Consider the following 27,290-nt stretch of genomic DNA (forward strand, 5'->3'; position numbering starts at 1 on the left):
TAATTGGCTCATTGATGGATTTGATCTATCGATTCTGCAGTTTTCATATACAGTTCAGATGCAATGGACACAATCATTTCTCTTTCTTTTTTCTGTTTATGTGACACTTAAGTACAAAACACGGAAGAATATGCTGTTTATTTTCCATTGATGTTCATTCATGAAGCCAATGGAAATGACTGGAATTAATTCATTCATAAATCATGTCAGGGTTGTATTCAGCTCAAGAAAAATACAACAGAAAAATGTGGCAATTTCAGCCAGAACCAGCCAGCCTTCAAAACAAAAACACAAACTGATGCGTGTTAAGTGTGAACTAACTTTTATACAATATCTTAATAGTGAATTCACCTATTCAAGTATATTTTACTTGAATCACTTATATGATTAATAAAGTAAAATATACAATATATTTTGTTCTTGTGTTTGTTTGTTTGTTTGTTTGTATGTATACAAGCTTTAAGTTATTAGGGGCATGGCTGCAAAGGGGCGTGCAGGTGGGTGAGGGGCCCAAGGTGTCAAACTGGCCTCGACCACCTCTGCCTTTATGTCTGCAAGTGGATGCATCAGAATGGAGCAGAGCAGGGAGCTTGTGTCCTGCCCAGTGTATTTTCTACGTAACAAACAAACTCTTTCTCAAACTGTGTTTTATTGTCTGCTCCTGAATTACTGTGATTTTATAAAAAGTACTCAGAAATATTATTTTGAGCTCAATATTCTTTATATATGTCCTCCATCATCAGAAAAATGCTACAAGAACATGGTAAAAACAATTAAAATATAATTTTCCTCAGAGTGGGTCTACAGACCATTTTAGTCCTAAAGTATCACATACATGTTAGTGTAGTATGAAGTGATTTGTTAAGTGTGCGTGTTTAATTAAACAGAAAATTCAGTTAAACCTGAACACAATTCGAAATGTAGATTCCTACAGGAAGTGGGTAACAACTGGTTTCATAGAAGTTGTTCTTAAGCAAACAGGAAACTCTTCATTACCGCCCTCCAAAAGATCTGCAAATACCCTGAAAATGCTCCACCACAAAACTTTTCTCCTTCATGAGAAAGTACATTTATGACGACATTAAGAAGACACTGAGAAGAGTGCTTCTTATTGCACCCGTAGAAACGCTGGTGGGGTTGCTGTGATGTAAAAGACGTGTGATTTCCTCTGCATTGTGACAAATGTTGTCTGAGATTTTACAGCGCGGCATGAAAACTGGATTTGCTCTGTTTTATTGGATTTGTCCCGTTCTTTTACAGGGATGTTGCATTAGAAAACACCAAAAGAAAATGAAAGGTATTTAAAATATTTCTCCTGTTTCATAATCACAATTTTTTTACTGTTTTATATATGTTGCACAGACATATGTAAAATATGTGAGAATGCAAAAATGAGGTGTGACTTAGTTTCATCAGATTGTAAACAAACAAAAGGAAACGGGTCAGAGTAAGGTCTAATTAATGCTTCTGCTTAGGTGTTCAGCAGAATACAACAAATCAGCACTTCAGAGCCGTGGAGGGGGAACTATTTATGATGCCATGCATTAAATCTTTGGAGCAGCCTGAGAGGACCGTGTGGTCCAGAAGTGGAGAAGATAAAAAAGAAAATAAAGACCTGACCTTTGACTGTGGGGTGAAGTTTGTAGCTAGAGTGAACCATTCTGGAAAGTACACAAGCCTCTCTGCGTAAGTACCACTTTTAATATCACTGATTCATCTAGATAAAAGCAGTTCAACGTAAAATGTTTGTCTAAATTTTAAATTAAGGCTTAGTATTGTATCACTTTGGGAAACAACTGTGATCTTAACGAGTGATTTTATCAATAAGTTTGAATGATTAACAGTTTTGCCTCAAAGCGTAGCTTGAAGGTTTACATAGGAAACCTTAATTTCAGTCATGATCATTTCTATACTGAGCAAAGAAAAAATAACTTTCCATTTGCCAACTGTTTCTGCTGTTTGCAGCTCTGTAAAACAATGGCTCTTTCAAAATTTACAGGTTTCAAAGGGCCAGCTATGACTAAATTTTCCTCCAGACACAGACTGCAACGAGGGGCGTAGTCACATTAGCATATTGCCCAGACATTTAAAGTCAACATTGTTATTTGATATTCAAACTGAAAATTTAGATTTACATTTGAATTAAACACTTAGACTTGCACTCACCTGACATACTACTGAGCACACCTGTCCAGCTGCTCGTTAATGGAAATTTTTAATCAGCCAATCACATGGCAGCAACTCAATGCATTTAGGCGTGTAGACATGGTCAAGATGATCTGATGCAGTTCAAACCAAGCATCAGAATGGAGAAGAAAGGTGATTGAAGTGAAATTCTAACTAGGGTCAGAATTTGGTTCAGGCAAGTGGTGGTGGTGTAATGGTGTGGGGGATATTTGCTTGGCACTCTTTTGGTCCCTTATTACCAACTCAGACTGGTTTTTTGAACATGACAATGAGTTCAGTGGACTCAAATGGCCTCCACAGTCACCAGATCTCAACCCAATAGAAAACCTTTAGGATGTGGTGAAACGGGAAATTGGCATCATGGGTGTTCAGTCGACAAATGTGCAGCAACTGTGTGATGCTATCATGTCAATATTGACCTAAGTCTCTGAGAAATGCTTCCAGAACTTTGTTGAATCTCTACACCACCAAAGATTAAGGCAGTTCTGAGGGCAAAAGGGGTCCAATCCGGTACTAACAAGAGAGTGTATATTTAACAAGATTTAACGTATACATTTAGATTTAATATTTAGTTTTGCATTTAGATATAATGTTTACATTTAACATCTACATTTGTGTTTAACATTTATAGTTGATGTTTACATTTAGAACAATGTTTATATTTAGGATTGAGATATATTTTTAGACTTAATGTTTACATTTATTATATACATTGAAAATAAATGTTTTTCCTTAAGATTGTTGTTTTGATTTACCTTAAAGTACAAACCCCTTAAGTCCTAGATATGGCTTTTATTTGCAATAAAAAATGTGACATAAATGCTGCACATTTGGAAAGAAATCTCTAAATGTGGTAAAATTGTCACAACATTTTTGATGAGGTGAATTTTTAAATTTGGCGCCCCATATGACTGTGCCTTAACACACTCCAGCTTCCTCTCACAGTCCAAACACATGCTTCCATGTTGTTGTTGTTGTGTTACCTGGGTAAATAAAGGTTTAACTGAAAGGAAAAAACTTTTAAAGTTAAAACTGAGGTATTTGCCTTTCAGTGGCAGCAGATCCATCATCATTCTGCAGGTAGTGGAAAGCATCACTCTGAGATGTTATCAGCCCAGCGAAGCCAAGGTAACACTCAGGGTGCGTAGAGGGGGGGTGATCTACTGTCCCGGCCACCATTGTAGTAACAACACGGGCACCATCTGGTTCAAGGTAAAGTATAGGGACAGGCATTCTAACATAATCAAGCTTTTTGTCATTGACCGCACATTGCTACAGATTCTTTGCTTTTTGTCACAGAGCAACCTCTAAAATAATTACAAAGTCTCTCCTCCGTGTGGTTTGTTGCAGGGTAACAAAGCTGTGTCTAAGCAGCGCAGATCCTCCTGCAATGAGGAGGGCCTGTTACGACTCTGTGAAGTCTACGAAGAGGACACCGGTTTATATTTCTGTGACCGCCAGCTGATGGAAGAAGGAATCCAGTGGACCTACAGAAGGGCTGTTGACGTTACAGTCATATGTAAGTTTTTGTGTCAATTTTGTCAGGAAAGAAAGACTAGCTCTGGATGTGTTCAAATCTGAGCCCTTGCTGCTTTTAACTGACTGGGTTTAGTTAGATTTTTTTGGGAACGTTCTGGAGCAACATGTTCACTATTCCACTCTCAATGCAACCACATACTGTACTACAGACACATAGAGAAGCCTTTTGGCTACTGTCTTTTGCTTTTTACATGCATGTTATAATAAATATTACTAAAAAAGATGCAGAAATATTCCACATTCCCCCTAGAAACCAGGGCCGGATCTAGCCAGCCCCTGTTGGGGGTGCAGACAGAATATCGGGGGAGCAACTTTTCTTCAAGGTTTTATGTAGGATGCCATCCCTGACACTACCCTCTGCATTTACCCGGGCTTGGGACGGCACAAATGTGACGTGTTGAGGCTATATTTTTTTTAATATATTTATTTTTGAGTGAGTGAGTGAGTGAGTGAGTGAGTGAGTGAGTGAGTGAGTGAGTGAGTGAGTGAGTGAGTGAGTGAGTGAGTGAGTGAGTGAGTGAGTGAGTGAGTGATTTTTAGTTACTTTAATTTTTTCTAAGCCTGTCTGTTTATTCATCTTTATTTTGTATTTTATTTTTTAAAATCTTGTTTATTTATTTTATTTATTACATGCTTTGTTTCACTTTTTTTATTTATGTTTAAGTTTATCTTTGGTTTAATGTTTTTGTCTCTTTCATTTATTTTTATGTTTTTTGTGTCACTTTTTATTTATGTATTTTAAAGTTTGTCTATCTGTTTAGCTATTTATTCTTTTGAGGGTTTGTTTGTCTTTGAATTCTTTTTATGATTTTTTTAATCACTTTATTTAGTTCTAAACACACATCATAGCTTATATCAGTTATTTGTCTGGTTTTTATGCCAAAGTCTCTAACAAATGAGTCCATATCCAGGCTTCTTGTTATGACCTTCTCATTGGCTAAAATAATTACATTTTGTTTACTTTCATGTAGCTTGGTTCAGTGGAAGGGGGTGAGAACTCGTACAAAATAGAGAGAGCTTTCACATGATGCAGATGATACACCAATCATAATCACATACATACGATGGAGCTGAGGAAAGACATTTATAATAATTGATTTTATTTATCTGTGCTTTTCCAGATCAGCAAACTGTCTTGTTTCAGGAGCTTTAAAAAAAACTGATGATTTCCAAAAAAGATCACAAGCTAAACTCTACAGCCTTTCAATGTGATCCGGATAGTGCAGTAAGAACTCAACTCTACACCTGAAGCAGCAAAATCCCCCAACATTTGAAAATTGCTAAAAATTGACCTTTTTAGTTGCTCAGCACTTCATGTCTAACTTCTTTCTTTGTAATATTACCTCCTTGGTATTCAAAACGAACTTAAATTAAGATGATAGTCTTTAAATTTAAACCTGAGAACAACAAATTAGAGCAAAATGTGTCAATTTCTCCACAAGAAAAATGTGTTTTGGAGCATTTTGGGCAGTTACCTCACAAAATTGTATTTTTAAATGGTTTTTGACATTTAATGTGACTAATGGAAGTTTGCATGTTGCATTTATGAGCTCAACAATTCATCACAAAGATTGTAAAAGACAGTTTTCACAAATACAACTTCACAAACCACAACAAAAGGATCCTTTCTTATCTCTTCATTGGGTTTGTCCTTTTAGTTTCTGTACTGTAAGTGTCAGTGTTTGAAAAACCACTGTTTGACTGATAACTATCAGTCATTGTTGTGACAGTTCACCCCCACCTCAGAAGTTGGTTTTACTAAACTGTGCCACTCGCACAGAAACCCTCCTGTCTTGCTAGAAAAGAGGCAGAAGAGCGGTGCATGAATCTGCCATAAAAAAGACATTTCTAAATACACACAGAATTTTTGCCTAGAAAATTGATGTAAACTTCTTAAATGCTTTCATGCTCTCATTTGTTTTTTTAGTGCAAGAGTTAATACCCTCCAAGCTTGCTGAGACATTTATCTATAGTTTATTGATCGTCTTAATGCTTCAAATAACGAAACTATCTTAACTCTCACCAATGTAAGGTACAGACCTTTTAGACACTAGTTCCCTATTTGGAGGTTTTGGTATGGTCGCCTTTTTTAAACTTTTACGTTTTTTAATCTTCAAAAGTTTTAGTCTTTTTTATTCTATTTTATGATAATTGGTCATTTTATGTCACTGTTTTTCATACTTGTACTATCATGAATGCTTTTTATTTTTATTCTTAAGTCTTTATTTATTTTGTTTGTATTGTGGCAAATGGACCTTGAGTCTATTTTTTTACCAAACAGGGTTGTAATGCATTTTAACCTTCGAGGAACACTTAGTGCCAAAGTGTGCAACATATAAAATTTTAATTTAAACCCTTTAAATCTTTTCAACAACCTAATTGTGTTGAAAAATGATACTTTTGTGTACTTTCTCATTATTTCATGCATGAGATCACGTAGGGGATAGACTAGCATGAAGGCACATCATGGACTGTTGGGATACATGAAGAGGAACACTCACAATGAAAAGAAGAAAGCAAAATGAAGAAGTGTTCAGAGATGACACAGGAAACAACAGGGTCGTTTTGTGTGAAGTAGAGCACGCAGGATATCCTCACTTCTTGAGATTTTTGGCTGAACGTGTCATTCTCTGCTGCTTCTTCCTCCTTTTTTTTCTTCCTCCCATACTCTTCTGACCTGTGGACCTCTGTGGCTGTTAGTTAATTCTGATTCTCCTGTGGCTCTCAGGTGAACTTTTACTGCTGGTGACCTCCTCATCCTAAAAATTAACCCATGTAACTGGTAATAAAAGACTAAAAGTCTTTAAAAAGAAAATCTTCTCATTTCTGCCTTATTTCATTGTATGTTGCTGAAGACACAAACAGCCAGAACAAGATGGAAAATCCTGCTTTGGTTTCTTCTGATCAAAATCCTCATGGATCTGATAGGAATGTGACGGCTTGATCAATAAAAACAAGAAAAAAAATTATTTGAGTGAATAATTTATTCAGTTATATGATTAAATAAAATTAAAAGTGTATCATATTACACATAGAGAGGCAAAACTGATTCTAACCACATTTACATCACCTCTTAATATTGGAAGTGATGTAAAATCAATTCCAGCACAATTGTTGTGATGTTGTTTTTTTTGTTGTCTTAAAAAAAACAAGATTTTTTTAAACTTTCATTTAAAGTTCTGCTGCCGTCACTGTTTTTTTCATGAAGAAAAGAATGCACTAGAAAAGGTTATTGTAGCTTGACCATAGCTTGTTTAAATGTTGCGTTGGAAATTAGTTCAAATAACATATTTTCTGTTACAACAGTCAACTAATTTAAGTGAATAATGTATTTTGACATACTGATGCAGAGCTTGTAGCGTGTTTTTTTTTTTGTTTCTTCTATAAATTCTGTCTCATAAAATGAACTCGCATGACTTTATTTCTCATTCCCACACAGCACATCTAGAACCATCCAGGTGTCCTAGGATTAGATATCCTGCTGCTAACATGACAGAGGAAGTGGAGCTTGGTAAGTGCTTTGAAATGTATCATCTGATACTGAGAGTTTTGTTTGAATCAACACTCGAGTGAATAACAACTTGTGACGAAGCTTTTCAAACCAGCTGATCTGTTCTCTACTTATCCCTCCCTGTGGTTTCCTTTTACTGCGGCTTACATTTGTGTTGTCTTAATTAACATAAGGGGACAATTTGAAAGTCTATTTTCTTGAGGCATAAAAGGACAAATGTAGGACATAATGTGGTTCTTCTCCCTCTGAGGTTTGTAAAACGTTTAACCTCTTTCAGGTCATCCGCATACTCTGACATGCGAGGTGTTCTTTGATTTTGAAGTAGACTTCCTACCAAAGGTGCAGTGGTTTATGAATTATGGCCACAACATGGAGAATATGACTCCTCTGCACATGGAAGCACCACAGTGAGTGACTTTTTACATTCACATTTAATGCATATTATTTCAATTGACTCCATGCTGGAGTTTAAGGACTCAGTACACGCTGCCTTGCTTGTGGGTAAAATCCCTTCTGTGATTCAGACAGAAGCAAGAAACACTGGAAGTATTTGAAGTCATCCAGACAGCCGTCATATCAGAAGTGATGCCACAGCACTTGAAGCACACCTTTACCTGCTTCGCCACCAATTCAGTGGGAAACAGCAGCGTTACAATCAAGCTTAAGCAAAAAATTAAAGGTATGTTTCAATCCTTTTGCTACCTGGTGTTTTCTAAAAGTAAAAAAATGGTTGTCAAGCACATCAAAATCTTGTTACAATCAAAGTCAGACAGAATTTGATCTAAGAGAATGAAAAAAATTGTGTGAAAAGAGTCAATTTAGTTCAGCCTTTATTCGAGAAAATCTGCTCTATCAAGCAAAAATTATTTATTTGAAAAGAGTAACATACCAAACTAGCAGTTTGCAAGACAAAACCAAATGACTGATGCTTTCCCTCTTAACCTTAAAATTCTATGGTTTAAAGGCTAAACTGCTAATTTTGGAGTACAAAAGAAATGTTAAAGATGCCATCAAACAAAACTGTGCTCCCTCTTAAATCAATATTATTGGCAACGGATTGGAAATCTGAATATTATTATTTACAATTTTAGGAAATGAAGCTTTACACTTAAGTGAACAAACAAAAGTTATTTTTCAAATGATTTCTTAAGATGGAAACTTTCCTTTAAATTAAAGAAAAGTTTCTGTCATAAAACTTGTCAAGTGAGCCATTGGATATTAGCCGTTCGTGTTAGAATATAAAATGTGATGACCTGGGTGACATGAATTAAAAACAAATTTGCAGATCATTCAGGATTAAGATAAATACAGCCAATAAATTCATTAACGCTTTAATAATAAACAATTCATTTTACTTTTGAAGACAAAATTAATAGGTCCATGAGGTACATTAATACTGAAATTATGTTTGATCATATTTTCTACATGCAAGTACAATGAGAACAGAGTTGGCCCTAGTTTTGAGCCTTGTGGAACATCATTGCAGAATTTGCCTGCAGTACAGCTTAAATTATTTATACATGGAAAAAATAATCAGTGTCTGCCAATTCATGCCAGAGTTGTCTGTGTGTTCTCAGTTAACTGGCCACCATTGGTTGGATATCCATTTGCTGCTTTCCTGCTGGTAGTTTGGCTGGGAATCCTCCTGCGTGTGAAATGGTTGGAAATCCAGCTCATGTACAGATCCCACTTCCAACATCGACGACATGATGGGGGTAAGAACACGCCATTGGCTGTATATGAGAACTGGACTGAGTTACTCCTCCCGTGTTTGAAATCGGAAGTACCCACCAGCTCCAAGAGTTGTATTAAGAATAAACAGCTATTACTCGGTCATTCTGTTTGTCAGAATGACCATTCTTGCTCTGCTACATGTTTTTAGTATGTTCTTGCTAATCCTAGTTTTTTTCATGATATTGACTTCATTTGTTTGGAGACGTGCCAGTATTCCATATGCAGACTCTGGAACCTGAACTGTAGCTTCAGGCATTAGCAAACAACCTGAAGCTAATGTCAGGGCAGTGTGAACACAGCTGCTCATAGTTTTGATATTTCATTTCATTATATAGTTCTTCTTTCTCTTTTCAGAGAAGGAGTATGATGTGTTTTTGTCGTTTGTTTGGAGCTCTTTGTCAGCAGAAGGGACTCAAGGATTAACCCTTCCATCCAGATCAGGATGTGACTGTAATGAGGAAGGTGAATCCACACATTTGATTTGATCTTAAACATCTACACACCAACAAAACCACTTATTTCTCTTTTTTGTTGGTTGATTTGTGATGCCAGAACATCTTTCGAATAAGAAGCTGATGAGTTGCAAGGAAAGTAAATCCACCCTGAAACCATTAGAGGTGTTGCTCCCTCATGTGCTGGAGGTCCACTGGGGTTATCGCCTGTGTTTACCGGAGAGGGACCTTCTTCCTGGAGGAGGTCAGATCAACCCACAACCATCAAATCCATCTATCATTTTCTCACAGTTTGTTGCATTGTTTTCCAGCGTATACAAATGATGTGGTTCTTGGAATTAAGAGAAGCAGAATGCTTGTGTGTGTCCTCTCAGCTGACTACCTGGCTGACAGCAGCGCTGTGTTTGTGCTGGAGTCAGGCATTCAGGTTGGTCAACATGAATCCTCACAGGGTGAATTAACAATGGTTTCAATTACCAGAGCGACCTTTTATGTATTTTTCAACTTGTTTAATTACGGAAGTGGTGGCAGAAGTTACAAAGCAGAGATTATATATTTGATATTTGTAATCATTTGTGTATTTTACATAATCATGTTGCCCAAAGAAGCTTGGTTGGGTTATCAGTAAATGGCTGTATGTAAATTGTCATAACTTTGTAAATATTTTTTTAATTATTGAAATGTACAATGTTTATCTTAGATATGACAATGCAATAAACTTTCTTAGGGGAAAAATGTCTCAATAAGTTAGCAGAAAATGTTTTAAAAAGTTTATCTGGACTCTGTTTTTTAAGTTGAAACATCTTAAAGTAAAAAAAAAGTTCAGATAAACTTTTTAAAACACTTCTCTGCAATGAAACCATCCTGAGTGAATACATTTTCACAGACAATAAGATGTGCTTTTGTGCAAAATTAAATTCCCAAATTTTAATAAACCCCATTGTCATCCTCTACATGCAGCTGCTTGTCATAAAAACGTATTTAACTTTTTACTGATCTGCTTTTTCCATATTCCAGGCTTTGCTGCAAAAGTCTTCCCTTAAACTTTTATTAATACGGACAAGCGAAACCTCAGCATTCCTGACTCCGTCACACCTGCCGCTGCCGCGACTTGTCCAGACGGCCTTGAAGGTGTTGCCTCGGCTGAATTACAGCTCAAAAACATCTTTAAGGGCTGTTGACAACTTCTGGAGATCTTTGAGAAAAGCCATGCCCCAAAGCAGAAAGAGACAGGTTGCAACCATGGAGTGCGGACTTTAAGGATTGGGATGAGATTTTCTGCAACAAAAGACAGCTGAGTCCTTTTTCTATTCAGCAAGGACTGCATTCACTGTTTATACAGGTAATATTGGACAATACTGTATAAGAAAAATTAAATTTTGGGGGAAATTGTAATGTGTAATTTCTACTCGTCTGATTGTAGAAACTTTAAGCAGAGGTTGGTTCTTATACAGTCGAGGAAATCAGTATTTCATCCCTTGCTGATGTTGTAGGTTTGCCCACCTGAAAAGGAGCTGTCTGTTAACTTAATGGTAGATTCATGTGAACTGTGAAAGATTAAAAATCAAGAAATCAAATTTGAAGAATTTATGTAAATGTATCTGGATTTCATTGAGGTAATTAATATTTGATCCCTTTGTAACCATTACGAGTTCTGCTTCATATAGACTCTCCTAATCAACTTGTCACTTGAACTGAAGACACCTGTTGGAAATAATCACCTGTAGAAAATACACCTGTCCACAGAATCAGTCAGACTCCAAACTCTTCAACATGAGAAAAACGGAAGAGCTTTTAATGGATTAAAGGGAGAAGATTGTAGACCTGCAGAAGACCGTGATGGACAACAAAACCATCAGCAAGAAGCTGGGGGTTAAGATGAAAAATGTTGGTGCAATTGTTACAACATGACCATCAATCCACATATAGGTCTGGGGCTCCAAACAAGATCTCACCTGGCTGGGTTTCCATGATCATAAGAACAATGAGAAATAGACCTAAAACAACACGGTAGGGGTTAGTTGATGATCTCAAAGCAGCTATGAACAAAGACCCTAAGAAAACCATCGCTGATACTTTACACCACAATGGTTTAACATCTTGCAGTGCTCTCAAGACAGCCCTGCTTAAGAAGGCACATGTGCAGGTCTGCTGGAAGTTTGCCAACGAACACCTTCATGATTTAGTGACTGGGAGAAGGTGCTGTGGTCAGTGAAGACCAAAATTGAGGCCTTTGGCATCAACTCAACTTGCCGTGTTTGGAGGAAGAGAAATGTTGCCTATGACCCCAAAAACACCATGCCCACTGTCAAGCATGGAGGTGGAAACATTATGCTTTGGTGGTGTTTTTCTCCACAGGGCTACTGATGGGAGGATGTGTGGAGTCACTTACCATCAAATCCTAAGTGAAACCTCCTTCCCTCCTTAAGCCCGGAGGCTTATGAAAAGGTCTTCCAACAGGATAAGAACTAAAACATACAGCAAGGGCAACCAAGGAATGGCTGAAGAAGCATCTCAAGGTCATGGAGTGGCCCATCGTTTCTCTTGACTTGAATCCTATAGAACAGCGGTCCCCAACCTTTGTTGCACCACGGCCCGGTTTGATGTCTTGCAAAATTCTCACAGACCGGTATGTTATATGTGGCAGACACACGCTGCAATAAAGGCAGAGACATGTGATAAGACGTACTCTGCACTTTCATTTTGACATGCTAAACATTGTACATCGCACAAGTGTCACCATCCTGTCCCCTTCCCACACTCATGGTGCTAAAAAGAAGTAAACACAACAGGAAGAAATAACTAAGGGAGAAACAACATAACTGCCAGATGAAAGGACCCGTAGGCAAAAAGAAAGACCCATGCTCAACCCGATTTTGACCAAAGCAGGCAAAGGGGATTGATTTGATTCCCTGTGATGCCGGCTCCGACAGTAACCCCTCCAGCCTGTGGAATTCCGACAGCAGACCAAACGTGCACGTGACCTCCACTACAAAACAACAAAATATGACTTGCATGAAAACTGTGGTATTTTCTAAACATAACAATAAACACGAATTATGACATGAGCAACATCCTCTCTGCCTGCAAAACTCTCTGGTCGCTATTATTAAACATTAAACATGCCTTCAAAATAAGTGCATGGAAAATCCAACTCACCACAATGCTGAATGTTTCGAGGGAATCTCCCGTTGGGATAAATCCGTATTTTAACTAGGACTACTGATACTGTCTATTAAATGTAGCTTTCTTTTTTTGGAAGTGGAAGGCTCCTCTTCTGTCTCCTGGCTGGGCCATTTCCACTTGACAAAGAAACTTTCCAAAGATGTTTGTTTTTTATTCATTTTGCTAGTTCATGGGTTTTATTTTAGTGGTATCCTATAACGTGACCGAGACGAGCGAATTGGCCTGCGTCAAGAGTAACAGACGGATGTAACAGAGAATCGGGCAATTTTTCAAAATAAAACATCTTTCAGATTCCGAAATAAATAAAACGGAAGTCACGCAAGTTATTTTTTCTGTGCGGCCCGGTAGCAAATGACCCACGTATCGGTACCGGTCTGCAGCCCGGGGACCACTGCTATAGAAAACCTAAGGACAGAGCTGAAACTCAGGGTTACCAAGCAACAGCCACCAAATCTACGGTTTATGTTTTAGAAATCAGGTTTGCTTTGGCGACCACTGAAGGGAGTAGCATGTTTTTGACAAAAGGAAAATACTGCAAGTGATGTTTCTGATATTTATTTGGAGATGACTGCACAAACTTTAGGTAAACCACAAAGATGTACAAAGACCAGATTTTGTTTGAAGGGGAATCGGTGAGCTTTAGGCACATTACAAATCAATGCGGTTGGACATTTACCCAAAAATAAAAGGACTGAATACATAGCAAAGTAGCAATGAAGAGCATATGAAAGCACTTACTTGGTGCTTAACATATAGAAACTAAAAAGAAAGTGTTTAATAGTGTCTACCAGCAAAATTGTATTGATTTATTCGCTGACTGAATGAGCCAACAGCTGGGAAAAAATGTCAAAATATAATCACACATTTTTAGCAAAGGTTTCCCAATTTGGAACAACATAGGAGAATATGAAGTTGCTAAAAAAATACAGGTACCAAGATCTTATCAAGCTAACACAAGGCAAGAATTACAAAGCGTCTTTTAGAGCAAAACAGGCAAAAACAAGTTGTACATAGACGTTCTTACACAAACCAAAGGGTGCATAATGTGTCTTGTCTAGTTGCATAACATTTAAGCTTTACATGACACACTCCCAATTTGTAATTTCAAAAATAAAACATTGTCACAACTTTATGTACATTTTATACACAAACAGAAAACATGCAGCAAAGTTGAACTAGCTCCAGATGAGAACAATTATTTCAAAGGGGAAAAAAAACAACAACGCATTGTTTTGTATGAGATCTTTTCACCGAGTCAATTGAAAGAAATTGCGGTGAACAGTTGACAATGTTGTGGCTCTTGTTGTTTCCCCCAGAAGTGGGTTACACTGTCTTGACAGAGGGGATTGGCAATTCTCTAGTTTCCGATTACCTTTCAGCATTACTGTTCAGAAGCACAAATTTAACCACAACCACAGCAAACAAAATGTATTCTTGTAGCGTCTTGATAAAGATGACGAGGTACAAAAACCAAGTCAGAAAACATTTACCCTTCATGGATGTAAAGTAACCTGATGGTGAGTACGTGTGGTTTTGATTTACAGTTTGTCTCCTTGAGCTTTTATCTTTCGCTCCCAAAGTTTTTGATGATCAGAGAAGCCCTGCTTGCCCTTGTTGAAGGAATTAGGTCCTGCAGATGTTGGTGTCTCCCTAAAAAATAAAAAACAGTAGCTTATTTATCTAAAAGGTCAAAGACATAGAGGGCATGGGGGGACAAAAGCAAAGGCAGGAAATTTTCAAGTGTGCAGCTACCTCCCAATGTTCTTCATCCTCATTTTTGCTTCTGGGGGCATCTCTTCTGGTTCACTCTGTTAGACAGAAACTATATTAACTTTGAACGGCGAGGTTTCACGTGTGAGGCGTGTGTCAACTTACATCGTCGCTGTCGTTAAAAACAGATGCCAATGCTGGCTTCTTTGGTGGAAGTGATGGGACAGGCTCTTTGGGCTTCTAAAAACACAAACCAGAGAAAAAGACGACAACATTTGGACAAAATGGAGGGGAAAATTCTATGGATGTGGATTTCCAACACACAAAAAAAGGCAATTCCTGCTTCTCACCGTTGCTCCAAGTTTGATAGATATGGCGTTTGATTTGGTTGCCGCCTGGCTGCTCATGCTAAAGCCCAATTTGGAGACTTTGCGAGGTGCCGGCGGGTCTTCTGAAGACTCGTCCTCCTCTTCAGCAGAGAGGTGCTGGGATGTACGTTTGTAAGCGGCCCCATCGCCTCCCACAGTACTACAAGAGACAGGCTTAGTTTTCACTCTGTCTCCCTCCTCCTGCGGCCCTGCTTGAGGCGAGACAACTCAACAGGGTGAACAAATGTTATCTGGGACTTCAAAATTATTCATTTATGTCTACCTTTGTGGCGTTTATGAAAACACAAAGCGACGGAGAAAAACAATTAACGCCACTAGAGCTGCTGACTAGCTTAAGCCTGGCTAATTGAAATTAGCTTGGCTAACGTTTGATTAGCATGCTCACAATTTAAAAAAAGAAAAAAGATAGAGAGATATGACACTTTGGACGGAGCAATGGTTTACTATGTTACGTAGCTAGCTTAAACACAACAACAGGATAACATGACTGACGTCTAAGGGATTACATTTCTTGCACAAGCTACCTAAAAGCTAGCATGATGATGATGAAGTTGTTTCGTTAAAACTTTATGCACGCATCCACTTCGTTTTAATCAATAATAGGCAGATAAATTAAAACATTGCTAAACAATTTGAAATTTTCTACCATTTTTAAAACCATTGCAACTGCACAAATATCACCTCCGTCGTCGGTGTAACTTCTCCTGTTTTGCTTGCTATCCGCCATCGTCGCTTCTATGGAGTTTTCCGGTTCTTGCCGCTGGGTGGCGCTATGGGTTAAACCAGCATGTAATTAGCGCAGGAAGAGGAAGAACGGCAAGATGACACCAAGCTAACTTGACGAAAATGTAAAATGGTGAGACTAAAGGAAGGATTTGCGTAAATCTGCTCGTTTTATCAGGGATTTTGTCACAATATAACGTGCTACATTTCAGTAAAATTTACTCTGTGAAAGTGTTTCTATGTGTTGTTCTGCCATCTTAGTTTATTCATCGTTTTCGCTATCATGCTGGTACTACTTAAAATATTTTACCAAGCTAGTCGTAATGCCACATTTATGTTATTTAAGTCGTTACCGTTGTTATTTCTTCTAGATCATCCGAGGTTGGGGTTAAAGAATGTAGCAAACGAGATGGGGCAGTCGTTGTGTGTATGTTCCCGTGGCTCCATGACCATTGACAACAAAAAATATTATTTTGTTCAGAAACTTGATGAAGGGTGAGTGTTGATGTATGTTTAAGTCCCTACTGACATTTTTCATCTGTAATCAAACCTATTTTTAATATCAAATAAACCCTTTTATGGGCATATGAACAGGTTGATAAAGTTGATCTAACCGGAATCATGTATGTCAGTATTATTCACAGCATCCTTTGCAGCACATAAAGCTCTTTCAGTTCATTTCCATCTGCAGTTTTACACAGTTATTAAAAACTATTATAAAAATGAGTTAAAAATGTATTTTTTTAACATTTATTTATAGAAAATGAGTTCTGTGATGCAAAAACATTACAATACTCCTATTTTTATTATTTGTAGGATAACAAACCTCTGTCTGAAATGCTGACAAGTTTTTAAGAAATGTTATTTTTCAAATTCTATGCCACCTTTTTGAAATCTTTACCTAATTTGACTTTGGTGGGGATTTCACAGAGTAAGCCCCAATACGTAGGGATAATCAGACCAAATATAACTCATTGAATCAGACAGTCTTCCTTGACTTCATCCAACATTCCTCTGCTGGGGCAAGAGGTGTTGATTTATGAGGTAAATGAACAACACCTGCAGATATGTGGCTCCTCCCTAACAGGAAATCATGTCATTTAAGAAAACTGAAAGCCAAGCTCAACAATAACGACTAACTAGCCTTACACATCCCCGGATGATAAAAATAAATAAATAAGGACCCTAAAAATATATCTTCATTTGACAATTTAATGTTTAATTCCAGTGAGGTTTTTTTTTTTAGTTAAATTTAAGTAAGAATGAATATTTTTTTCTTATTATTCTGTTTTTGTTACTTTTAACCTTCAAAGCATTTGCTTCTTCTGAGTCATTCTCTTTTTTTCACCCACAGAGGCTTCAGCTATGTTGACCTGGTTGAAGGGGCAAAAGATGGGCGTTTTTACGCCCTGAAGAGAATCTTGTGTCATGACCGGGAAGGTCGCAAGGAGGCTCAGACCGAAGTGGAAATGCATCAGATGTTCAGTCATCCCAACATCCTAAGCTTGGTGTCACACACTTTCGTCGATGCTGGAGGGAAGACGGAAGCCTGGCTCCTTTTGCCGTATATGAGTGTGAGTTGTTCAAGCATCTTCCAGAATGACTACAAGCATGTATAAAGTGATTTAATTCCATTTTCTTTACATGTAAACAGAAAGGAAGTCTGTGGTCTGTTCTGGAGAAACTAAGAGACAAAGGGAGCTCAATGCCTGAAAAACAGATTTTGCAAATCTTCCGTGGAATTTGTTCTGGATTGAAGGCTATTCATGAAAAAGGCTACGCACACAGGTAATTTATCTCCACAGGCAGCGGTGGAAATCCAGCATAAAGCTTCATCTAAAGCTAATTCAGTAACTTTATAAATAAAGCCAAACATTGCTCCTATTTTAGCGTGGAGGGTTTTCACATTTTAAAAATTTAAACTAAAAGAGAAACTATGATTGAAGATGTAACGCAATTGTATAAAAGTCTTACGGTAGTTAGACCCTGGAAATAGCAGAGGAGTCATCTGAAATTAAATATAGTGAGGATTCTGGATGGTAAATCTGACTGAAATGAAAAGATGAAATGATAATGCGACCATTTCTATTGGTCTTTGTTAGCAAAATTGTGCCAAAGCTTCACTTGAATGAAATAATCAAATTACAATAATGGGTTTTTATAGTTGTCCCCTTGTAATGTATCAGTGTTACTTATTTTGTAGTCTAAGGTTTTCATTTTTGATAGAGTAAATTACACTCAAAATACAAGACGAGGCTAGTTCTGTATTATCTTGTTTGAGTTTAAAATCGTGGGTTTTGCTGATATTTGGCTTAAATGCTTGGATTTAAGTCCAGGACTTGGTGTGATGGAGTTCGCTTCTGAGAATGTTTAAGAGCTCCAACTGTATGAACACATGCAATGTTCTGTGATTTGACAGAGATCTAAAGCCCACAAATGTGCTTCTGGATGAGAATAACAAACCGTTACTGATGGATCTGGGCTCCATGAATCGTGCGAGAATTGAGGTGAGCGTGTAAAAAGATTAAACACATTTAACCAACTACATTTAAAATGCACATATACAGTACATACTGTTATTAAAATGACAAAAACAGTTAAAAGAACGTTAGTAAACTGTCATTATTGAGTTATTCATCCTAGAAAACAGATGAATTTCAAAGATGTACAAGTGCTTCAATGGTTGACCTTGTTCTCCCTCTGGATGTGAAAATCGTTTTTTTTAGTATTTCTTAGCAAACCAGCTTTAAATGTCAGCTATTTGTTTAAAAACTAACTTCCTCCTAAACCTTCACATCTTTAAATGAACCTTTACTTTTAATGACCCATTTTTCCTTCCCAGGTGAAAGGATCCAGAGAGGCCATGACCCTACAGGACTGGGCGGCCCAGCGCTGCACCATTTCCTACAGAGCTCCTGAGCTCTTCCACGTAGAGAGCCACTGCATCATAGATGAGCGCACTGATATCTGGGTAACGTTGCAAGTCCACTGTCCTCAAGGACTCGTACCTGCCTTTTTCTGGAGCAGCTTTTTCTGAAACCTCTGGAGAAAATGACTGAAGCCGGCCTCTCCTTTGATTCTGCTTTTCCTTCAGTCGCTCGGCTGTGTGCTGTACTGCATGATGATGTTGGAGGGCCCTTATGATCTGGTGTTTCAGAAGGGCGACAGCGTTGCTCTGGCTGTCCAGAATCCAGTCAGCATCCCGCCATCTTGCAGGTCATTATTGGAGGGTTTTGTCGATCTGTTAACCTCCTTTATTCCTTTCAGAAGTTTAAGAAAAGAAAAAATATTTTGCTGACGTTTTTAGTGCTTGTTAAAAAAAAAATCAAAAAAATAAACAGACTTTGGATTTATTTTGGAAGAAAAACTTGCAAGAAATTTCTTATGATGACTATAAAATGAGGGTTTATGGTCACCAGTGGCATTTAAATGCTGCTGTCACTAAGCAGAGTACACCCAAGCTAAAGTGAATCCCCTAACATGCTGGGTTTTTGTGATTCATGTCACGTTTTTTCCCCTCAGTATAAGCTAAATTGTGAATGGAGGATGTGTTGGCTGATATTCTCTTGACCTGTTCACAGGTATTCATCAGGTCTGCAGGTGCTGCTCAGCTCCATAATGGTCTCAAATCCCCAAGAGCGACCGAACATCAGTTGGGTGCTTGACCAGGTTCAAGACCTGCAAAATCGCAGTCCGAACACCGAAACCAACATGGTCTGATCGGATCCACTGTATGCAGAGACCAAACCTTTACACGCCTCAGTGAACTTCTCTTTTTTTGTTTGTTTGAAGAATTAAATCTAAAAAGCTGGTTTTCCATGGGACGGTTGGCAACAAAAGCCTCATCCTCCACTTTATCTGATCAAAGCTTTCTTTTAGCCTTTATTTTAACTCACTAAATTATTTGAAGAATGTGAAATGCCTTAAATCTATAAATATTTTCCACAGTGCAATTATTTCTGGTGATGTCAGAAAAAAAATGCTTCTTTTTTTGGCAACCTTTATTTTGAAAAATCTGTGTATTTGTTCTTCCTGAGACCTAAATGAGGTGCTGCTCATGTGTCTGATGGCTCCATGTGTTTTGGATCCACCTCACTTTAAAATTTGCAGTGGAGACAGATTTGACCAGCTTTGTTTGAAAGCAAGAGAATCAAATCCAAGCATATTTATGTGGTTGTTTCGTTTCGGTTAATTCCGTGGAGAAAAGTGAAGAAATAATTCAGTGAATGCAAGAAACTGCAACTATTTTTGTCCCCCAGATGGAGCAAGGCTCACTATTATCCTTTTTATTAGTTCTTCTAAGTTGACGTCTACCCTCTAGTGGCAGCAGCTTTAACAACTATTCTTCTAAAAATGTATAAACTTTTGTTTAAAGTAGTATTTTTAGATTTTGATATGAAACGAAAACGTACACATTAAAGCTCTGCTTTGGATTTCGGATTACTTTCACTTCTGGGCTCATGTAATTCAATAATTCAGTTTTATTTATTTAGCCCACCATTACAACACGGTTGTGTCAATGAGCTTTAGTAATTGTACATAACATAAATGAGTTATAAAATACAATAGCTAATTGTTCGTTTACTCCTTTAGGGATTAATTTTAGGAGTTAAATGCTGCTCACTTTGTCTTTTATATTTCAGGAAGCTTCTATGTTCATTCCAGTGACTGTTCATGTTCTGTCTAGAGGAGCACCATGTTTATTCTTTTATTTAAAAAAAAACAAGGCTGTCCTTCGATCACAATTGTTACAAACTGTAACATCTGTTTATTTTAAGTTGGAAATAATTGAGGGAATATATTTTTCTGTCACTTCACTTTGTATTGTGTTTTTAAACAGTCTTTTCCATTCCACTGATTCCTGTGTTTTATTCTTGTTTTCTTTGTAATAATCAGACTTGTGTTCTCTCAGGGTTCTCCCATAATCCTCTGGCTTTCGTTTCTGAACCTAAACTCTACCTTTAAAATGTCTTGACAGTAAAAACCTTTTGGGCATTTAAATTGAATGCTTTTTTTGTGACTGTAGTGCAGTAATTTAGGACTGTTTGACCACCTTTAAAATATTCTGCTCAGTTAGCTTGTAGACATCATATTTGAACTGTATTTTGGGAGTACTATACAATGTTTGAGGATACTATGTGTTATTGCAAAGTTTGGATTTAGCCAGTATAATGAACTGTTGTGTTGTTGTGAACCGCAAATTGAAAAAGGTTTAATGCTGCATCCGAAAGACAAAAAGTTCTATTCGTATTGGTAAAGGTACCAGATATTATTGTGTGCTTTTGATGATGATGAAAAGTCCTTTATTCATATTTTAAAACACAAATAAAGAGAAAATATCTACACACCTGGTGTGAGTGGTTATTTAAATATGATGGTGCTTTTAAAACCTTTTAAGTAAAGCAAATTAAAGCTTTAAACAGTTTGTTGAATATATAAACTAACTACGGTACAAATGATAAAAATCATTGTATTTAAGATTTGAAGGGCTCGTAGATTCACCTGCATTTTCTAAGCAGTAGTATCCAGCTGCCACAAGTCAGTGCTGTTGCTGTAAAGGCCTCTGGGATTAAAATGAAAGCAGTTCCACACAAAAACCTTGACCTTAACATTTCAGCTGTTTGCTCTCACACATCCTTATAACACTATGTTAGCTGAATTACCTGCTTCTTTTTTTATTGTTGCAGCTGATTGTTGTGGATTCTCTTCGATCTACAGCAGGGGTGCCAAACTCATTTCCACCGAGGGCCACATCAGTATAGCAGCTGTCCTCAAAGGGCCGGATATAACTTATACATGTAACTAAATGTAATGAAACATACATGTAACTACTCCTTAATGTTAAACAACTAATTTATTTATTTATTATAACTTTTGAAAGTGACAATTACAGTTGCATAGAAAACATATGTTTGCTTGTTACTCTATCATAAATCCTTTTAAATTTGATTCTGTCAGGTTAGATTATATGGACAGTGTTTAAGTCCTAATGTATAGTTGCCCAATCTGATATTTCAAGGCAGATTCCCCCTATATATATATATATAAATACACACCAATTTTTATTTTTCATTTTAAGAAATCAAAAATTTTCATGCTCTCGGGGGCCACATAAAATGACATGGAGGGCCACGTTTGGCCCCCGGGCCTTTAGTTTGACATATGTGATCTACAGCATCTGAGAGAATCTAAAGCAATCACTGACTTAACAAAATTCATAATTGACTAATATGTCGCACAATTGTCAAGGTTGCTCATTTTAATTCATTCTTGGACTATGGTATTTATGTAGTCGGTTTGTTGAGGTTTGTTGGTATCTTGGGGGGTTGCTTTATCGAGTAAATTGTTGCCCACAACACAGTCTACCCCTCCTGATTTTAAATGTGACTGTTCTTTCTACATAAACTTTGAATAAACAAGTTGTTTTGTGGTAATCAGCATTTTCCTGGAGCTTTTTTTAAAAAAAAATTATCAATTGAAAGGCTAACCAGTCTTTTGAAATAGTTTAGTCATAAAAAATTGTTGAAATATTCTTGATTTGAAAAACTGCTTATTAATAATGAGTACTAATTGTCTTTGTAAATAACATCAAGAAGTGTCCTTTTTATCTTTGCAGTTGATATAATATACCTTACCAGATGCTTATAGTGCTCCCTTAACATATTTTCATTTGAAAAATGATCTGGAATCTGATTCCATTTTCCAAAAGATTCCTGGTTCAGGTCGTCCGGATGCAGTCAAGGCTGCTGAGGCATTAGCCAAAAATCCCAAACCAAGATAACAAAGACCAATTCATCTAGATTTTTGCTTCAGTTTAGATCCTTTTCCAGGCATTTAAATAAAATGGGTTTGGATCTGTATGCAAACCAAATCATCTTCAAATAAATATACATTCAAGGCCTTAAAGCGTTGAACAGATTAAATATTTATACATGAGGTGATGTGTCAAGTTGTGAATCATTTAATGATCAGGTTGCTCCTGTTAAATAAATCTGTTAAATAAATGGTGATGGAAATCTTCAATGTACAAGAAGAAGAAAAAGATTTTGTCAGCCAGAAGATCCTTGAACATGGTAAACATTAGTGGAAGGAGATGTTTTCCTGACAGTTTATGTGACTCAGAACTTTTGCCGTCACTCAAGGCCAAACTAGTTTGGGCTGCAGCTGACAGAGAAATATAGGCACTGCCATCCACCCTTCTGAGTAGATGAGTTATGACTTTGCTTGTTATCAGGGCGTTCTTTCTACCCAGGAGCTTTCTGTGCGCCCATTAATTCATGGGAGTGTTTGGGTTAAAATGCATAATGAGTTCATTAGGGGGGATTGGTGTAATCACAAAAGGTATTGCCTTAATTACTGGCGCATAGCCAGACCTATTCGTTCTCTGTGAAATCAGCCACCCTCCCTGTCCACAGAGCTTGCTAATTTAATTAAGTGTACAAAAAGCTACACCCTAACGTCACCCTCAGGGGCAATTATGGCTCCAGAGATTGAAAGATCTCCGCTGGGGGTATTTTTACTCCCTGGCAGGAGATTGCTTGTGTCAGTTAGCTGATTGCATTGATTATATTGATTTGTAACAGCTTTTCGGGTAATTTCATCTTCAAAGGTGAAAGCAATATGGTGGCCCAGGAACTTTTTTTATTTATTCTTTTTTTATTTAGATGCTGCAAGACTCTCTTGCCAAGTGATTAGATGAAATGGAGTTCCACAATAAGTCTTTTAACATCAGAGTTGGGGGCAGGGGGGTAGCGATGGTTTTTACTCCCCTTATAAGGTCAGGACAGGTCGAAAGTTGTGAATTCTTTTATAGGCATCACAACCCTTTTAATAGTGGAGGATTGTGCTTTGGTTGTGAGGAAGAGGCAAAAAAAAAGGCTTCAAGTGATTGAGAGAAAAGAGACACAGCTTCCAAAAAAAGATTAGACTTCCCAAAGATACTAGCTTTAATCTTTGTATGTTGATGTGGTCTTTCATCTTTATTTCTTCCTCTAGAAGTCATGACTTATGGTTGGGGGGTCTCCAGGAATGTATAGGTGGCTCTTTATTAGTGGTGTAACAATTCATTTAAACAACAATTCGATTCATGTAATAATTTGTTGTTGACGATACGATTCGCAGTCGATATTGGTTCATTTTGAACAATTCGATCTGATTCACTGACCTAAATTCCAGGACATCTTTAGCCAAAAATTCAAACAGTGTGACTCAGTAATGAAGACTTGACAAATACATTGACTGTATTTAGCCTGAGCAGTACAGTCCGTTTCGGTATTTGGAGCATTTCTGTTATAAAATTGACCCATCAAACCGTATCGAATCATACCATTTTTGGGCACCCATTGGTTGTAAGTTCATAGAAAAACAGAACGACACAGTTAGGGCGGAGCTACAGTCTTCACACAATGAAACCCAGTCATTGGCGTAACGTCATTATGACATGAGAAAACACAAAACCAGTGCTAACGTTTCGGCTGTATTTTTAGTTCTTCACTACCAGCAATCTTCTCACAAACAACAATAGATGACTTGTATGGACGAAGCACCAAAAGCCAAGTGGGAAAAAGAGCTGCTGGATAACCTCCATTGTCGTTGTTGATAGCTTTACTTTTGCTGTAGTAGACTACTATGATGTATACGCACTCGGTCCACACTCCGTATGAGCCGTGGTGGTCCAACTTCGAGTGGAAATGCTCCCCTGAGTTGCCTGGACCAATCTAAAGGAGTGCATGTTGCATCACCCATACAATTCAATTGCCATTTTTCCACGATACAGACAGCAGTGATTGGTCAGATTCGGTCTGAGTCAATGTTTCTATGGCAACTATTGTCACCAATCAGGAGTGAGCTTGTTCGATGGATCGGCCTTAGACAGATTGGTCTGGTTGGATTGTAGGATTCATCGATTAAGGCGATAATCGTTACACCCATGCTCTTCCAGCTACCATCAGTCAACTTTTTGCTGCATGATAACCATTGTGAAGTATAAAAATATGAAATGTAAACATTTCATTTCAAAATTCCATGAAAAAAAAGTACAACTTTAAGTAAACAGGTTTTACATTTTGACCTGTTTGCAGAGCAAACAAATTTATTGCAGGCGTAGCTCGGCTTTTCAGGTTCCCACATTAGAACCAGCACAGAAGCTGAGTTTGTGAATCAATAACCACGTGAAACTGCATGACAGTGTGTGCCATCGCCCTTTTGAGAAAGCTTTGTACCGCTCTGTGTTTGCCACCATGTTTGCAGGACATTGCACCATTAAACTTTTATTAAGAAAAAGGGCAAATGTGGAACGAAAACAAGTTTGTTGGAGCGTGCCCAATCAAGCTGTTGTGAGGCAGAGGATTCAAGATTCAATGGTCACCTGTTGGGGGGGAAAAAAGCTGCATTTTATTTAAAATTATACCTTTTGTCAATATAGAAACTCTACAGATACAGCATCTGTTTTCCCAATTAGGGAGACAGATGTGGCCCAACAAATTAGCTTTAATTGCAGGCCTGTAACCTTTGCTAAGCATGGCACAGAAAAAGAGGGGCTAATAGTTTGATGAGCAGTTCATCAGTGCTGATTAAGAGGATGGGATGACATGATAATCCAGAGGTGGTGTGGTCATTAAAGGTGGCCAAGGAGATCAAATTAGCTGATTAAACAAGCTGCCACCCCGCAAATGTCGAATGGGCAGAAGGGCTGGCCCCGGGGAGTGATGGATGAGGAGGCGTGGAGGAGGCATTTATGTCCCTTGCGGGTACGAATGAAGTGTCTTCATCACTTTAGGGCCATTATCATGTCAAAAGGCGAGAATGGTGCTTGAGGGAGGGGAACAAGTGGAGGGAGGAGAGGCAGAAAGCCAATCTGCATTCTTGAGGTTTATTCATTTTCTTACACACACACATACATAATGCCCACTCCCTCTGCCCCTCCTCTCGGGCTGCTCAGTTTACCGTAAGGCCATTTAATTTTCCTGAAATAGGGATGTGACAGCTGTGTCATGCTGATGAGAAGAGTGGCAGTTTGTCACATGCCATCTATCTTAGCTGTGATTCTGCGGAACTCCCTTCTTCTCTTCTGGTCCTGACAGTTCTTCGTGTCTCTTCACAGTTTCTGACGTGCCAAACTTTTTTCCCAAGTCTGTTAAATGCAAAAAAAAGGGAGATGGGGGGGCTGCCATAGGAATGAGACAGCCAGTACTAAGCTGTTTTCCAATTCCCTTCGATTGTTGTAGGTCTCTTTACTGTCTGACCTGACTCAATTATGCCAATTGGATGTCACCGTGACACCATGTGGTGTCAGTTTAATGAAACCCAGAAAACGGGTTTAAATGTGTGTGAAGGTTTTAAAAAGGGGGAGTAAAAAGATGGAGGAAGGAAACAGCTTGTTGGTGGAATCTGTATCACTCAGCATAGATTACCTTGCAGAGCAAAGGACAATTTAAATGTTGGTGATGTAATTTCCACCTGTCAGTTCTGTCAGGGTGCGATAAATGTGGAGCCATTACATAAATGAGATGTAAACCCCCACCATGCATGCATAACATGGCGCTATCTATTGAGTTTTGTCAAAAGAGAACACAAATTACACTAACTAAAAACTTGACCATTCTTACTAAGGGCAGTCTGTCGCTGTAAAACTGTAGCAGAAGCTTGGTTTGAATTGTTGAGCCTGTAAGTTGAGCCTGTTCCCTGTGCATGTTGGACTTCGGCATGGAGGCCATTTGTTACCAATTTTTTTCATAATCTATATATTGAGAAAAACATCAGTCCAGCCACTGAGCTGCTTTGGGTGACTGGACAGTCTGCATTTCTACCTTCATTCACGTGTCTGTGTCGATTCTCCCTCAGTCAGGTAGATTCCATCAACATAGTAGGTTAAAAAAACACTCAACTGGACTTGGTTTATCTTTTATTAATGCAAAATTGTAGTTCTAAAATACAGTAGCTCCGCTCAGAAGGACATTTACGGAACACCTTTCCAGGGAGGAGGATACAAGCAACCGTGATAAGTTTCCTTGGTAGGGTGGCTGGGCACTCCCGTTGCTCCTCTACATTAAGAGAGGTCAGTTCAGGTGACTTGGTTCTGGATTTCTCAAGGATACCTCCCTAGAGAGGTGTTCCAGGCATGTTTCTCCAAGAGGAGGCCTCAGCATCTGCTGGAAAGACTACGATCTGGGAGCGCCGAGGAATATCACTGTCAGAATTAAAGCACATGACTGTATTGTTTTGAGAAGAGCAAACATTTTCATGGAAAACGTTTTCAAATTTGATTCTGTCAGAATCATAAATCCGGCATAAATCTTTCTCTCAGAATCATTCTGAGAGAAAGATTTATGCATCATGTGACGCCACCAGACTGCAAAATCCAACATGCAATTAACAATATACCAAAAAACAATTCTACACAGGTTTATTAAAATAGGCTATTTTAGCTATTTTATATGTTTCTAAAGTTTAACAACAGCAACACTGCACCACAATTACATATTTCTCTTTTACCTGATAGGGCTTAAATTTATCTCAAGTGTTCCTATTTTAGACAGAATGATGGTCCTACAAAATCAGTCAAGGGAGATGTTGTGTGGTGTGGATAATTTGTAAACAAGCATATATAGATTTTTCATTCCAATAACACAAACAAATATTGCAGGGCCACACAATCACACACATGCACACCTAGAGACAATTTAGGAATACCAACTAACCTATGAGGCATGTTTTTGGACTGTGAGAGGAAATTGGCGTGTATGGAGAAAAATCACATGTGCTCGGGGAGAACATGAAAACTCCACACAGAAAGGACCTAACCTGGATTCAGGCTGTGAGGCAAGAGCGCTAACCACTGCACAGCCCAACTCTATACAC

At 38.0% G+C, this 27,290-nt stretch overlaps 3 protein-coding genes across 5 annotated transcripts; 2 read left to right on the forward strand and 1 right to left on the reverse strand.

Moving 5' to 3' along the window:
- The first annotated feature begins 1,057 nt into the window (after window positions 1-1,057).
- LOC105357057 (interleukin-18 receptor accessory protein) lies at window positions 1,058-12,463 on the forward strand. Of its 2 annotated transcripts, XR_002292706.2 has the most exons (13): window positions 1,058-1,297; window positions 1,476-1,686; window positions 3,240-3,399; window positions 3,538-3,706; window positions 7,166-7,237; window positions 7,515-7,644; window positions 7,762-7,916; window positions 8,815-8,952; window positions 9,326-9,433; window positions 9,524-9,667; window positions 9,735-9,850; window positions 10,441-10,765; window positions 11,782-12,463. XR_002292706.2 is itself a non-coding variant. In XM_020712815.2 (12 exons), exons 1-12 carry the CDS (start codon window positions 1,183-1,185, stop codon window positions 10,681-10,683), a joined length of 1,761 nt encoding a protein of 586 aa, XP_020568474.1. In that variant the 5' UTR covers window positions 1,058-1,182; the 3' UTR covers window positions 10,684-11,013. The 2 variants fall into 2 exon arrangements, 1 of the variants encoding a protein (XP_020568474.1); XM_020712815.2 differs by lacking the exon at window positions 11,782-12,463 and having other exon boundaries at window positions 10,441-11,013.
- Window positions 12,464-13,148: 685 nt separating this feature from the next.
- On the reverse strand, window positions 13,149-15,494 carry pcnp (PEST proteolytic signal containing nuclear protein). The gene is made up of 5 exons (XM_004067094.4): window positions 15,390-15,494; window positions 14,670-14,896; window positions 14,485-14,559; window positions 14,362-14,417; window positions 13,149-14,259 (listed from the first exon to the last, which is right to left on the reverse strand). Exons 1-5 carry the CDS (start codon window positions 15,433-15,435, stop codon window positions 14,148-14,150), a joined length of 516 nt encoding a protein of 171 aa, XP_004067142.1. The 5' UTR covers window positions 15,436-15,494; the 3' UTR covers window positions 13,149-14,147.
- Window positions 15,454-20,776, forward strand: stk16 (serine/threonine kinase 16). 2 transcript variants are annotated; one of them, XM_004067093.3, is made up of 8 exons: window positions 15,454-15,564; window positions 15,803-15,926; window positions 16,786-17,005; window positions 17,086-17,219; window positions 17,851-17,938; window positions 18,274-18,402; window positions 18,526-18,647; window positions 19,013-20,776. In XM_004067093.3, the coding sequence occupies exons 2-8, from the start codon at window positions 15,841-15,843 to the stop codon at window positions 19,149-19,151; spliced, it is 918 nt and encodes a 305-aa protein (XP_004067141.1). In that variant the 5' UTR covers window positions 15,454-15,564; window positions 15,803-15,840; the 3' UTR covers window positions 19,152-20,776. The 2 variants fall into 2 exon arrangements, with proteins under 2 accessions (XP_004067141.1, XP_011489098.1); XM_011490796.3 differs by lacking the exon at window positions 15,454-15,564 and adding an exon at window positions 15,585-15,720.
- Window positions 20,777-27,290: the final 6,514 nt, after the last annotated feature.

This window comes from Oryzias latipes, chromosome 3, assembly GCF_002234675.1.
Source record: "Oryzias latipes chromosome 3, ASM223467v1".
NCBI classification, from domain to species: Eukaryota; Metazoa; Chordata; class Actinopteri; order Beloniformes; family Adrianichthyidae; genus Oryzias; species Oryzias latipes.